Source organism: Anser brachyrhynchus (assembly GCF_964034855.1).
Source record: "Anser brachyrhynchus genome assembly, chromosome: 5".
Classification (NCBI taxonomy): Eukaryota; Metazoa; Chordata; class Aves; order Anseriformes; family Anatidae; genus Anser; species Anser brachyrhynchus.
The window spans coordinates 53,814,774-53,829,189 of NC_137699.1; the positions used below are offsets into that span (position 1 = coordinate 53,814,774).

The following is a 14,416-nucleotide window of genomic DNA, read 5'->3' on the forward strand; positions in this document are numbered from 1 at the left end:
ATGCTAGTCCGTGTCTTAAACAGTTCAGGGTTACCTGCAAAATGCCTCCAACATTTAATTTCCTCCCCCTACCTCCCCTTAGAGGCCTATACTTATTCCTGCTACAAACAAGAAGCATTTCTTTTCTGCAAACATTTCTGCATTCAGTTCAACTTAGTCATTCAGAACATGGGTGGAAGAAAACCTGATTCCTGGTACTATGAGATTCTCCAGATCCTCTTCTGGAGCCACAACTGTACAGTACTTTCTAAAGGCAGGTCCCCGTCTTACTTGGCTACTACTGGATATTAAGTCCTTGGTAAGGCTGGATGCTGTTTGTACAAGTAATGAGATGAAATCCTAACTTAACACATTTAGGAATTCTTTATACAGGTAGCATACATTTACACTACTTGTGCGGATCGACTGTTGTTTACAGTTAAAAACCAGCTGGGCTTCAGGTCAAGAACAAAGAAGTGGTGCTCACAAACTGGAAGGCTGCTGGATTACCGGACCCGGTTCGCATTCACGAAGGTCATCTTCTGACCTCATGTACATTAGGAACACAGTGACAGTAGCAAAAGTAGCTGCATTGACAGGAAAAGCACGGAGAAGTGTAGAAGTAAGGCCTCTTGTGAAGACCCTCCAGCCTTCTTCGTGGTAGCTCTTCCTGACACAGTCTAGGATCCCGTTGTACTGTGTAACGCCCCCGACGCCATCCGCCTGGAGCCGGGACTTGATCACATCCACTGGGTAGGTGGAGAGCCAGGACACGATTCCTGACATCCCTCCGGAAAACAGCAGTTTGGGAATAACGTAACTGTCTTCAGCTTCACAGCCTAAATACCTGGTCATGCAGTCATAGGTCAAGAAGTAAAAGCCAAAGCTCGGAGTCTCTCTTATTAACGTGGAGACCATGCCCCTGTTGATGCCCCTCAGCCCTTCCTTTCGATAGATTTTGATCAAACAATCCAGAGAATTTTTATAGTTCTTCATTTTTAGTTTGTATTCACCTGTTCCTTGTAGCTGCATTCTTGTCTTCGCCAACTCCATGGGGCAGCAGATGATGCACTGAATAGCCCCTGCTGCTGACCCCGCGAGGAATTGGTTCAGAGGAGTGTCTTTGCCAAGGGCACGAAGTGTATTTCCTTGTACACCGAACACAAGGGCGTTAATGAAGGTAAGTCCCATCATTGGTGACCCAATACCTTTATAGAGTCCAAAAGCCTGATGGAAGAAGGAAGGGAAAAAAAATACTTTTTAACAGTAGTGTTGACAGCCTCCTAAAACCGTGCAGAAAATGTCCTTTCTGGCTCTTACTTGTGCTCTAACTTCCTAACAGTGGCCAGAAGATCACTCCAATCTTGCTTTGTACATTGCTGCCTAGGACACAAACAACTACACGTTTTTAGTGGTACAAATGTCAAAGTCAACCTTTTAGTTATGGTCTTAAAGCCTCAAAAAAAAAAAAAAAAGCCCACACCATTTTATTCTCTTATTGCTTGCATTCTCAGGAAATTAGCTATTCACGTATATAGTTACTTAAAAGTTAACTTTTTTTAAGGTAAAGTTAAATTTCAACTTCCAACTTAGTAATCTTCTTCAGGAAGATTCTGGCAAACTTCTAAACATAAGTTACCAAGCCTGAAAATGCTGATGAAAAATTTATGTGCTAAGACTAAAGTACCTGCATTGTGGTCATGTGAGGTTCAGAGTATGCTCTTCTCTTGACCTATGATATTTGCAGTTTTTTTGAGCAGCCTTCCCTCCCATATACAAAATACATACGAAGCTTCAAAATACACAAAGCATTCATTTTATACTTACAGATTCTTGCTTTATGATGGACTGAAAGCAATGGAAGGTCCCACGGTAGAGAGGTTTCTCTATATTTTGAACTTGTAGTCGAACCTATAAAAAGTTGTATGAGATACTGATGTATATGGCAAGAGCAGCATAACTGGTAAACTAGTGACTTGTACGTATATGGAGATTTGCTATAGAAATGTATATGCAAGAGCAAAGGCTGGACACTGGAATGCCATATGTGGCAAAATCATTTAAAAACATTCTGGAAGTGTTTAGAATTATTTTTTTTTGGGGGGGGAGGCAAAAAAAAAAGTGAAGGGAGAAGGGTTATTAACTTATTGTGAAAATTAGAAAACCCGTATGTGGAAATACAACAGGGTATACTGTTTTCTAGAATTTCAGATAATTTTCCCATAGTGACTACAACAAGTGCTTCCTTCAGCTGCCAAGAATATTTCTGTCCACACTAAGTAGTACCTGTACAAACCTGATAGCATTTTATAAGAAAGTATTTACAAGTCAAGCATGAAATAGGGATGATTTAAAAGGTTGGAAACTTTCAACAACAACACATCTAGTGTTTCTGGCTACTGGACTTGGGACCCTTCACTGAGATCAGATTTTTTTTTTCAGAGGTTAGAGGGGAAGAGACTTAAGGTAACTTATAGTTGCTTAAGGAAAGGTATAAAAAGCCACTCCTCCCTTTAAATCTTAGTCTTTTTAACTTGCTGAAAGCAAACAATTTCTGAGGGTGTGGCTGTTTCAAACCTTTAATGTTTGTAATAAGTTAACTTTTCCAAAACTGACATGGCATGGCCTGCTGGACAGATGATGCTACTGTTTCTGATGACATTAGGAGACAGTCACATTTTCTAGGTGTTTTTTTAACCTTTAATGTGAAAGTCCAATTCAGGTTTTCCTGCTAATTTGCCTTAAGCACACTTCAACAAACAAAAAGGCTCAAAGCTACTTAGTTCATCCAAAACCCTGCACTGCAGTAAACTCAGTAAGTTGGTTTCGCTGGAGTGGTGAAGTTAGACATCTGCCTTTCATCTCCAGCTTGGAGGGCTGCAATATTCCTGAGAAGATGCTTATCAACCGTTTACTGCTGCTGCAACTCCAGGGCAAAAAAAGTTCAAGACTCTTATTTTGAACAAAAGAAGGGATTATTAGGTCTCTGTGAGGAATTCCTGACTTTAAATTCTTTTTTATCCCTGTTTGCCTAAAGTAATAACAGCACCAACACCACCACAATGAAATAAGATGATGTGGGTCTAGAAACAATCTGGGGACGTGGTTTATCAGAAGTCCCTATTAAGGTTAGTTTTCTTCAAGGGAAAAAAAAATAGTGTCAGTATTTTTGACATTACTACAATATGTCGTTTCATGTTTTGTAAATCTAAACTTTAGTTTTTAGTGTCTTTTTAGCATGCATATTAGTGTACATTAGCCATACTCAGAGATCACCTTGAGTCTTCCAAGATGAAAAAGGGTTTTAAAACATCTTAGAATTGAGAATAGGCTTAGAGTAGAATTCAAAGAAAATAAATCATTTTCTTATTCAAAGTCAGGGGGGAAGATGTAGTGGGTTTTTTTAAAACTGCTCAAGAAGCAGACCCATAAGCAAAGTCATACACCTTAACAAGTCAGAACTGCACAAAATGTAGGTCTTACTCCATTTATGGTTTTATTGCTATTATTTCAAACCCCAGCTGTGAAATCAGGGGACTTTCAAATGTATAAGCTTTGGAATAATTACAGCTTAGGAACCTTTTAATTTTGTGTGCAGTTATCTTTAGCAGTTTAGAATTATTATAGATATTCTAGATAGATATTGATATTCTAGATATAGATATTCTGTATATAGGTTGAGTTTCCTATTGGCATAGAGCTTCTACTATTTTTATCTAAATTATATGTGAAATATTGACCAATTGAAGTGTTGTTGTGGGATTAAATATTCAGAAAGTTGAGTACTGACACATCAGGCCTAAGAATGAAAAGCAGCTCTTTGCTTTAAACAGTAATGATCACATTAGGGTGCAAACTGGCACCGTAGTTACAAACTGCCAGATGAGACAATGAACGTGTATGAAACTTTATTGTGTTTTAATACTAACTTCAACAAGTTGTAATTTAGTGAGTATACATATAGGAGGGATGAATCAATTCCAAAGGTTAACTGTCTATTCTATTAATTGGCCAACAATCATTGTGTCTTTTCATTTTGTTTCTGTCTTATTTGAAACCACTGTTACTGAGGGTTTAAGTACAACAGTAACATATTGTAATTTCACATTGCTAAAAACTTGCACAGAGGTACTCAAGACTAAACAAACAAACAAAAAACCCCTTCTAACAGTCGAAACAGTTAATAACGTGTGAAATAGAGTTGTTTGAGCAATGAAAGTTTCTTCCAAGGACATGTTGTGGATAAGACCTCAACAACAGTTTGCCTGAGATTCAGTTTTACAGCCACTGTGTGTGGAAGTGCATATAGTGAGAAATGCATACCAGAAAGAGGGTTCAGAATAAGACTTTACATTTTTATTTTCATTTTTAAAGGGATATTTAAACCCCGCTCCCTCCATGTCATAGTTGTAGAAGAGGGACAAATCAGTTTTAAACTAAAAAGGAAAAAAAAGCTTCATAAGTCTTTCAGAGCTTTATTTGAACTATTACATTTTGGAATAAATTAAGACTGAGAGAAACAGAAGTGTTCACCTGGGCTATACTTACTAGGTAACTCTCCCGTGATGAGGCTTATCTCTCATCTACAACAAAGTAACACTTTTGCTGTTAATGAAGACAGCCCCTAGCTCAGAAAGTAAAGGCAGTTAAAAGCAAAAAAGCAATTTTATACATCACATCAACAAACCAGGGATAAGAAGTTTGCCAGCTCTGAGATCAGCTCGCTGGCGGGTTTCTCAGCCTGACCTGCAGGCTCCAGCTCTCCCTGCGTGTCCCACCAGCCCCCTCCCCCTTGTGCAACATGATCACTGGCAAAAAAAAAAAAAAAGCTTAAAAGTCAGGGTGGAAGTAAAGTTCTGGCTTATCTAAGCAGCTTTCCCACTGTTCAGTTATATTAAAACCTTAAAGTCTAAGGTGATGTCCAACTAGCCCTTTAAACACTGCAGTACTATAAAGAGAGTTAATTCTTAACACATATACATGTACAACAAGATATGCATTTTTTCTTTCCTTTTTTTTTTTTTTAAAAGAATGGTTATATGGTTAGTTTTCCCACATAGGGGGTGACTACGCCAGCTAACAACACAAACATTAGTGTTTTCACTAACAAAGGGTAGATAACTTTATCCTTTCTAGTGGTATGAAAGCAGTGTTCCACACTGGCTTTCATAAAAAGGGTTAAAGTCATCTGGAAACAAACTGCTTTGCTCTACTGTACAGCAAGATGCTTTGCCTTAAGCCAACACATCAATTTTGCATTAATACATCTGCCAGAACTAGCATGGGAGCCCCAGTTTTGCAGACATTTAAATGTTTAGTTTCATGCACTATAAACTGTTCCACTTTAAAAACAAACAAAGAACCCCACACATGCTTAACTTTAGCTTGAGCATAAAATTTTAGCAGTTTTGCTGGCTTCAGTGAAGTGACCCATCACCAAAAGTTAAGCATGTAAAACTGGGCAGGATGGGGGGAGAGGAGACAGCTGTCCCTGTACCACCAGAAAAAAGTGTGCAAGTCTGGATAATACCATTCCTGAAAATATTTACTCTAAATACCCAATTACTTAACAGTCATTTTTTTATATTCTCAGAAACATACATACAGTCTTTAACTATTTGACCAGCTTGCACTTGACTGGCAAGGACTAAAATCCACTTGCTAGTAAAATCTGTTCTGCATCGATTCCCCCGCGTGGCTAGGATATGTAACGTGGTGATGACCCCTGTAATACTATCAGCCCTTTGCATAGCTAAATTCAGTAAGGTAGAGGCGTTCCAAATATAGCCACGGCGGGTGGCATGCTGTGTGCTGCAGTCAAGTGATCTGCTGTGTTAGCTTAGCAGTGAGCATACTGGCATCCCTTGGTCTATTCTTCCAGTGAGAGACTTCAGATAAGGCTGCCAAAAAGCGACTTTGGTCATCATCCTGCTCTGAAAAATGGGCTTGGGTCCCTGGGAGTCCTGGCTGAAGGGCCTCAGGAGGTTTTAAGTCCTCCAAAAATTGTATCTTTGAACAGGTCTTAGCTACCCTTAGTATGCATAATGCATACAGTTAACAGAAAATTGATTTTAACTTGGAAAGTTATAGAATATGTATACAACAACACCTCAGAGATACATATGTAATACCTAAAGGGAAGAAAAAGGCCCCAGACAAGCATCATGCTGTGGGTTTTTGCCCACTTACACCCATTGGCTAGCGTAGCAAATTAACGCCTGAGGAGTAAGCAGCAGAGCTTGGGGGGGAAACAAAACGAAGCTTTCCATCTAGTGACAAAGTAGGTTTGGGTTACAAGTGCGGGTAGAGGCAGTTCTAGCAGTTAGTGGTGAAGGGCTGCAGTAAAGCAAGCTTTGAATAGAATGAAGTTAAATGTAAGATCCTGTTTTTGAATGCCATGATGTTACTGCACTGACGAACTTGTGGTTTGGGCCAACGTTTGGTCATGTTACAGGGCTGAATCATGCATACAGGGATCTGCTCGCTTCTGAAGGGCTGGAGGCTACAAGTCTATGAACCATAGCTCGAGAGGCTTGCTCCAAGCTTTCAATCACAGATTTATGCTGCTACGACATCTGGGGATTTTTTTTTTCCTCCCCGGCTCCTTGGAAAAACATCAAGTTTTCTACTTAGAGACAAAAATATTTCGTCATCAACCCACCTTGACGGTGTCGAAGGGGTGTCCGACAAGCACTCCGGCAGCACCTGAAACAAAGCAGACGGCGTGGTTGTGACCAGCAGTCCCAGCTCCCTGCTGGGATCGCGGCACGCGGCGTGGCGGGCAGGCCGGGAGGCAGGAGACCCACGGTGTGGTCCCTGAAGCCAGTACCAGACGCCTTTATGCTTCTGGCGAGCTTGGGAGCTCCAGGCAGGGACCGAGCTGTGCGGCTACGGGGAGCGCCACGTCACACGGGATGCTCGGCAGCGAGTCCTGGCCCCAGCCTAAGGCAAGCGCGGGGGGCAGCAATTGCAAATTGCCTCTGGAGAGATTTAATCAACGCCCTGCTCTGCAGAAGCACAGAAAGCCTGGAAGCACATCTAAAGGAAGAAATAGCCAGCTCTCTGCCCGGTGCCTTTACAGATGGGCCAGTGGCACCTGCAGAAGGACCACCTTTGCCTTCCTATAGCACCGAAGGAATTTTTGGAAGGTACGTGCAGGCCTATCGGCCAGGGTAACGCAGCTACCGGATAAAGCACGGGCTCTGCTGGCTCCACGCTGCTGTGAGCCCAAACCAGAAGTCCAACCCGCTTCTGACCGCCGGCAGGGAGGCCACAGGGAGCTCTGTGCTGAGCAGGCAAAAAAAAAAAAAAATCCCTGTGCCAGGGGAGCACCGCGACCGCAGCTAACCGAGCAAGCCCGGTGCGTGGCTCCCTCCAGCACGCGATTTCCCAGCCGCTAAAAATAGAAGGGGGGAAAGGAGCGGAGGCCACAAGCAGGGGGACGAGGAGGGTGAGCCCCGCCATCCCTCCACCATCCTCCCCTCCACCACCGCCCGCGGGGGGGCAGCTCCCGGAGCCCCCCCCCCCCCTCGCTCCAGGAAGCCACCGGCGCTTCTTCCCCTTCCTCCCCGTGCCCAAACCCGGCTTGGCGAGGGGCAAAACATTTATCATTTCCCCCCTCCCTGCTCTCAAAAACACCCCCCACCCCCTTTTATCTTTTCCCCCCCCCCATCCTTAATTTTATACCTATATAATTTTTTTTAATTATTATATAATTTTTAATTATTATTATTTTTAGCCTCACCGCCGACGCATCCCGCGAGGAAATCCAGAGCCATGCTCAGCACCCTCCTATAAATATATATATATATATATTTTTTTTCCTTTCCCCCCCCCCTCCCCGGCGGGGCCCGGCCCTTGCGCGCTGCCGCTCCGCGCACTGCCGCCGCCCGCCGCGCCGCCCGCTCTTTCTAGCGCCGGGGCCTCGCCTCCGAGGGGGCGGGCAGGAGGACAACTCCCCCCCGCCGTCCTCAGCCACTGGAGGCCGGGCTGGGGAGGCTCCGGGCAAAGGGCGGGACAGGGATGGGGCGAGGGGAGGGGAGGGAAGGGGGGGGGGAGGACCCGCGGAAGGGCGCTGAGCGCCCTTCCGCGGGTCCCCCCCCCCCCCCTTCCCTCCCCTCCCCTCGCCCCCAAGCTCATCCCCTCCGAATCTGGAGGATTTAACGTTCTCCGGACCCGAGGTTAGGGGAGAAATCAAAACGGGAGGCTGGGGAGCATCCTCCCCGCAGAGCATCTCGGCCCCGGTGCTACACACCCTGAGATGCCCGGGCTCAAAGAGGTTTTTGGGGAGACGTGTCTTCCCAAAAAAAAGAGCAGTCGGGCGTCGGGACGGGTTGCCCAGGGAGGTGGTGGGGTCACCGTCCCTGGGGGTGCTCAAGGAAAGGCTGGACGTGGTGCTTTGAGACACGTTTTAGTGGGTGACATTGGTAGTAGGGCAACCGATGACATTGACATTGGTAGTAGGGCAACCGATGATCTTGGAGCTCTCTTTCAATCCTAATGTTTCTCTGATGCCCCCCTCCCTCAGTCTTCTGCCATTTGTGCATTAACTCAGCTTTCCCGCTGACAAACCTTGCCCTGGGTCGAGGTGCCCCGATGCCAGAGGCTCCCCCGGGGAAGAGCGAACTGCCGACAGCCCCAGCAGGGAGCTCCCTTGGAGCCGCTCGGTATTTCTGCAGGCAACGGGCTGAGAAAGGGCAATACCAGCGGCCTAGAACAATGAGGGGAATATTCGAGCTCTGTTTAGAGTAACATGAGCTCTTCAGGCTGCAAAGTCAGCTTTTAGGGAAAAAGTTCCAGAAGCAGAATGAAGAGAGCTTTTTCTTTTTTTTTCTTTTTTTTTTTTTTCCCTTTTGTTTCCATTGTATAGTTTTCTTTTTTCAGGTGTAGCAGCTCACTGCAATGCCAAAAAACACTTGCAGTGGAATACCTTATAATAACGAAGCCAACTTTTACCTTCTGTGCAAAGAAAACAAGGGGAAAAAAGAGAGGAGAAAAAAAAAAAAGAGGAAAAAAAAACAAGATGAGGATGCTGCCGACTAGGTCTGAACCTACCAGTACAGAACAAGTCCTAAGAACCAGTCGCAGATTTAGCAGCTCATAGGCAGATAAGATGGACATGCAAACCATTTGGTGAATCCCAGACCTTTTCTATGTCTTCTTCAAATCTTCAGGACACTCAGCTGGGTTCCTTCTCTTCTCTAGACGCTGTTGAATCAAATCAAACACCCAGGCACTTTGGATTCCCCGATGGATTCCCTTACCTGTCCCACCTGGGGCTGAGCAGCTGGTGCCAGAGAGCCGGTAAGCAGGCTGGCCCTGCCCGCTGGTTGCATCTCGAGTGGCTTCGGGAGCTCCCCAGCCCCGCTGTGTCTCGCACCGTTCTACACCCTGACGGGGAGCTGAGGCCTTGCTGAGCCCATACACATGAAACCAGTGCTTGAAACCAGACAGGAAGCCCCGGGCAGTCCTGTAAACTTAGGCTTTTTCATTTATATGCATCTGTCTTTTAGCTCAAGCCTTGGAAGGATCAGCTTGGCCTAACACATGCCTTATCTAAGCGTTTTTAATCTGTTATTCAAATCCTCTGATCTCCCAGGCAATCTGCCTCGCAGGAATTACCCTCTCCACCAGAAGTGTTTCGTAATTGTAATGTTCGCCCACAGTGGGCAGGGGAAACAATTTATTTCCTCTCTCTTTGCAGACACTTTCTAGGTTATCTGAAGACGGTTTCAAATCTTAGTCTTTTCTTCTCTGTATTATAGTGATCATTATTTTTTGATCTCTGATTCTTGTTAGCCTCCTCTTCTTCAGTTGATTTGGATTTCCTTGAACTGAATGAATAATGGGCAATTCCCTTGGGTATCTGCAGACAACTCTCTTGTTCATACATCTGAATAACATACATCTCCTCTCCTCTCCTCTCCTCTCCTCTCCTCTCCTCTCCTCTCCTCTCCTCTCCTCTCCTCTCCTCTCCTCTCCTCTCCTCTCCTCTCCTCTCCTCTCCTCTCCTCTCCTCTCCTCTCCTCTCCTCTCCTCTCCTCTCCTCTCCTCTCCTCTCCTCTCCTCTCCTCTCCTCTCCTCTCCTCTCCTCTCCTCTCCTCTCCTCTCCTCTCCTCTCCTCTCCTCTCCTCTCCTCTCCTCTCCTCTCCTCTCCTCTCCTCTCCTCTCCTCACAATATTGTTGAATTGCGGGCAGTCAGTGATCCATTATATGCCCAGCCCCTTTTCAGTCCAGCTGTGTACAACAATTTTGTACTTGCAGAATTCCTATCTACCCAGTTATTCCCAGCTGTCCGTGCTAAATCGCTTTTTCCAGATGGTTTTTCCAGTTCGTCAAGATCACTGGGTTTCTGACCTTGCTGTCGGTGTTTGTGCAGCCCCTCCCAGGCTGCTGTAATCTGCGAAGGTCTGTCTTGTCCCTGCATGCTCAAGCTGTTTGTAATAAGCTTCGTTTAATGCTACTGAACCCCACTACGGCAGGCACGGACGTCAAGTTGCAGAGGGTGGGGGCACTCTATAAGTTAGCACAGAGAACATCGAGGGCTCATTGCTAAAAAGTTTGAGACCTCAGGAGTTGGCTGACCAGGTAATGAACATGGACTTAATCCCACAGTGGGGTTTCTTTTTCTTCATTTTTTCTTCCTTGGATTTTTTTTTCCAGTTTGAGTTACATTCGTGAGGCAAAGTTTATGGATAAAGTGAGTTTGTTGAGCTTCCCTGTGGGGAGGACAACAGCTGTGAGCCCGTGTAGGTGCTTGTATTTGTGTGTGACTCCCGTAGGAGCTCTGTGATAAAAGGGAGGAAGTCATGTAGCTCTCACCATTTGTCACTATTACTTAGGCCAGACGTTTTGCCTACTGATCCAGGGCCTTTTGCATGCAGTAAAGATACAGTTTTGCAGAAGAGAGCTTACTGATACTCATACAAACCCATATGGCTCTTTTCACTCACGCAGTTTTTCTAGGCAGCTCAGCAGCTGTGTCTGGTCCTGCACCCGCCCCGCTGATGTGTGACGCCTCTGGCTCACGGCGTGACTCAGGCGTTGGTGGGAGCTCTTGTGCCCTTCAGGCTCCGTGGACCCGGCTCGGCTGTGGCCGTCTTCCTTTCATTCTGCTGAGGCAGAGCCAAGCACGGATCCCTGGCGAGCTGGGGTGAGGAAGGCTTGTGCTTTCCCTGATTTCTTGTTGGGGAGGATTAGGCAACCTCGATGGACAGTGAAATGTGAACTCACCAAAGAGAGGGCCTACCAGCTCGCACAGCCTGAGAGAAAAGATTAGTTATAATTTAATGTCATCCTTAAAAGACCCTGTTCCCTTTGTCCCATTGCCTTTTCGGTCTGAACTGTGGCCGTGCGGGTGTAAGAGGCCTTGTGGCTGACGCTGGAGGGCAAGGCAGGAACACAGTTTTCACTTGGTTCTCACGCAAGAAGCATCGCTGTCGGCTTCTTTTTAACCTTGATGGCACCCAGGCAAGATCTGGGAGAAGGTGAGCCCCCATGGACACCTGGAAATGGGAAGTGGGAGAGTAGGGAGAGGAAGAGATTTGGAGAGGAGGAGAAAAAAGAAGCACCAGCGCGGGACTAATGCTGCAGGTAAATGAGACACAAAGAGAAAGGGCAAAAGCAGAGAGAGTTAGGAACGGCACAGAAATGTGAGGTTATGATAAGCTTGTAAAAATCCTGGTGGCAATAGTGTGCAATAAAGTACACAGTGTTGACTCAGATGTTTTAAAATCTTGAAATCTTGTTTGTAAGTTTGGCAACAACAACTGCCAGTGTCCCAGCAGACATCTCCCACTATAATATGGAGAGTGGTGGGACTGGGGGGGGTCTCCTTTTTGCTCCCCAGAGTTTCACTGGGGCTTGGGCAGCTCTGGGACTGGCTGGCAGAAGAATTTCCTTTCATACATCCCTTTGCCCTTGGCCTTTTTTTTTTTTTCCTTTTTTTTTTTTTTTTTCCCTAAGCTAAAGCATCACTGCCTCATCACAACTTCAGTGCTCATCACATCATCCAGAGCAACTCATCCAGTTCTCTCTTTATTTTGAGCTGGGGCTGGGGCTGCGCTTCTCCTTTCTAACACCTACTTTGGCTCCATGAATCAAGCTTCAGAGGCTGTCAGAGGCAGCATCTCTCTTTACCCTGCTTATGACGTGAACCTGGGTGGGTGGCCATGAGCACGCAGCCATGTGAGTGTTGCATCTACACGAGCAAACTGCTTGCAAGGAAAATCTTTCATTTTTCAAAGTCTACAATTCCCACATAACCAGGCTTAAAGTTCAGCTAGTGCTTCACCAAGTGGCTGACCATTTAAAGCAACAACAAATAAACCAAAACAGTGAAATAAGAGAAAGACTGGGATGCAATGTTAAGTACGAAAGAAGACATTAGAAGCTGAGGTACTCTGTGGAAACACCCAGTGTCTGAAAAATGTTCTTTTCCATGTAAAGTCACTGAGCTTGTGTGGATTCATGTCCATTCTCTTCATTTTCCTAAACGCTGTTGCGTTCATTGCACCACTCAGTGTTATGTTACTGACTCAGGTCATTAGGATACTCCAAATCCTCAGGAAGCAGCTGCTTTTGAAGACAGAGCAGCTATGGTGTTATTTGTAGTGAACCAAACGTCTTTATTATCCATTAACTTTATGACCTTGGATGGCTTTAGGGTCTTCTCTGATGTTAGTATCCCACTGGCTTCAAAGGTACTGTATATCAAATGTTGAAATTTCCTGGCCTGATAAAATCCCTTGATAAGACAGGTATTTAAAAGCATGAGCTGCAACCGATCCATTTGTACAAGAGTCAAGTGCTGATGAAACAGATGCTTTGCTCACAGACCTGCTGATGGGCAGGGTCTTGGAGATGCCCCCAGATGTCCTGCTTGGGATCCCAGACCACGAGACCCCTCAGCCCCAGAGGTGCTGAGCTCCAGAGGGGCAGAGACTTGGTGTGATACACCAAATCTTGGTGTGCTGTGAGCTGTGAACTGCCCTGAAAAGTTTGGTATAGCTCCAACTTTCCATGCTTTATCCCAGTGAAGTGGAAGCACGTTTATTATTACTGGGCATACGTACCCTCTGGAAAGCAGGACCCTCGCAGCTCCAAGCAGCAGGGGCCAAGGTCTGACACATGCCTCCTGTTCCTTGTCTCAGCCTCTGCGAAGTGTGCATGGTGTGTTTAGTTCGGGGAGTTGGCTTCCAATGTACCTGTCTGTGGGAAAGGCAGGGGGAAGAAGTGGAACTTGCGCTAAAATGGTCAGCATCTGGTCATCCTGAGGAAGAATCCAACCCTGCTCGTAGCCAGCTGTCTTGCCCCTTGTTTAAAATGTCAGTCCATAGCCATCCCCCTGGTGCTTCCCTGGGAGCAGGTGAGAAAAGAACAGGCCACAAAACAGGAAAAAGCTGCCCACAGACATTAGTCCAGTGTCCTTTCCTCAGCATTACCTTTAATTTCAAACATGAAGGTATACATTGAGTTCTGGGAAATAAACTGCCACAGCTTTTCCCCTTTTGTCCTTTTTTTTTTTTTTTAAGCAGCCAGCAAGGCAGCTAACAAGGGCAGGTATCCACACACAAACACCTTCCTCTGCCCCTCATGCTGGGTTTTTTCTTCTCTCTTCATAGGTCCCACCTGTGTTCTCAGGCCTGTGCTGGTGCTATTATAGCTTTCCAAGACATGGTAATTATTTTTGCATGTATACTTGGGGAAGGAGTTGGGTCCAAAGCACCTGAGATGTAACGAGGACTATGTTCTTTGTTTGCTGCAGGTGGAACGAGTTTGTTTGCTTCTGGCCTCTCCTGGAGAAAGCATGGGACACTTTGCATCTGCATGCGGTCAGAGATATGGAGAGCAGGGCTCCAGCAAGCGCTAAGGTATTTGGCAGCACAGTTTTAAGATGCCAGCCACCACGGAGAGGCACACTGAGATAAGCGGGTGTGAGCTGAGCCCCGTTACCTGAATTAGTAACCGTCAGCTGAGTAGCTTTACCCATCGCTTCCCCTGTGTATTAGCCAGGCACTCAGCAAATACACTTGTTACTGCTGACAGTGAGCAAAACCAAAGCCTGTTGAGAAATCACTCAGAAAAAGAAGAGAAAACTCAGTAGCTGGCATCTTTATAACATTTTCCAGTCTGGATTTACAAACAATATAACCTAAGCGCTCAAGCAGTTTCAGTGAAGTAGAAATGTGCAGTTGTGCCCATTTCACAGATAAGGAAACTGATTTGTCCTTGATTCCTAGGAGACGAGGAGGCAGAGCTAGGAGAAGTTCTTCTGCCTGCCTCCTGTCTGTCTTTTTAAGCCAGCCTGTTCTTACAGGAAACTTTCTGTGAGGCAAATGGTTTTTCACTGCCAGCAGCTATACAAATATACTTGCAACACTGTGTACTTGAAATCCTCTGGCATGCTTTGTATCCACATGTAAAGTCAATTCTGGGA

General features: G+C 45.5%; 1 protein-coding gene across 1 annotated transcript; it reads right to left on the reverse strand.

Annotated features, from left to right (window-relative positions):
- Window positions 1–458: 458 nt before the first annotated feature.
- SLC25A29 (solute carrier family 25 member 29) lies at window positions 459–7,906 on the reverse strand. Its single transcript, XM_080593906.1, has 4 exons — window positions 7,724–7,906; window positions 6,641–6,684; window positions 1,807–1,890; window positions 459–1,206 (listed from the first exon to the last, which is right to left on the reverse strand). The coding sequence occupies exons 1-4, from the start codon at window positions 7,755–7,757 to the stop codon at window positions 463–465; spliced, it is 906 nt and encodes a 301-aa protein (XP_080450032.1). The 5' UTR covers window positions 7,758–7,906; the 3' UTR covers window positions 459–462.
- Between the last annotated feature and the right edge of the window lie 6,510 nt (window positions 7,907–14,416).

Coding starts and splice junctions, on each gene's coding strand:
- SLC25A29 (XM_080593906.1), bottom strand. CDS start 7,757: ATGGCTCTGGATTTCCTCGCGGGATGCGTCGGCG. Junction 6,685..7,723: donor CCTCGCGGGATGCGTCGGCG/GTGAGGCTAAAA, acceptor GCTTTGTTTCAG/GTGCTGCCGGAGTGCTTGTC. Junction 1,891..6,640: donor ACCCCTTCGACACCGTCAAG/GTGGGTTGATGA, acceptor AACTTTTTATAG/GTTCGACTACAAGTTCAAAA.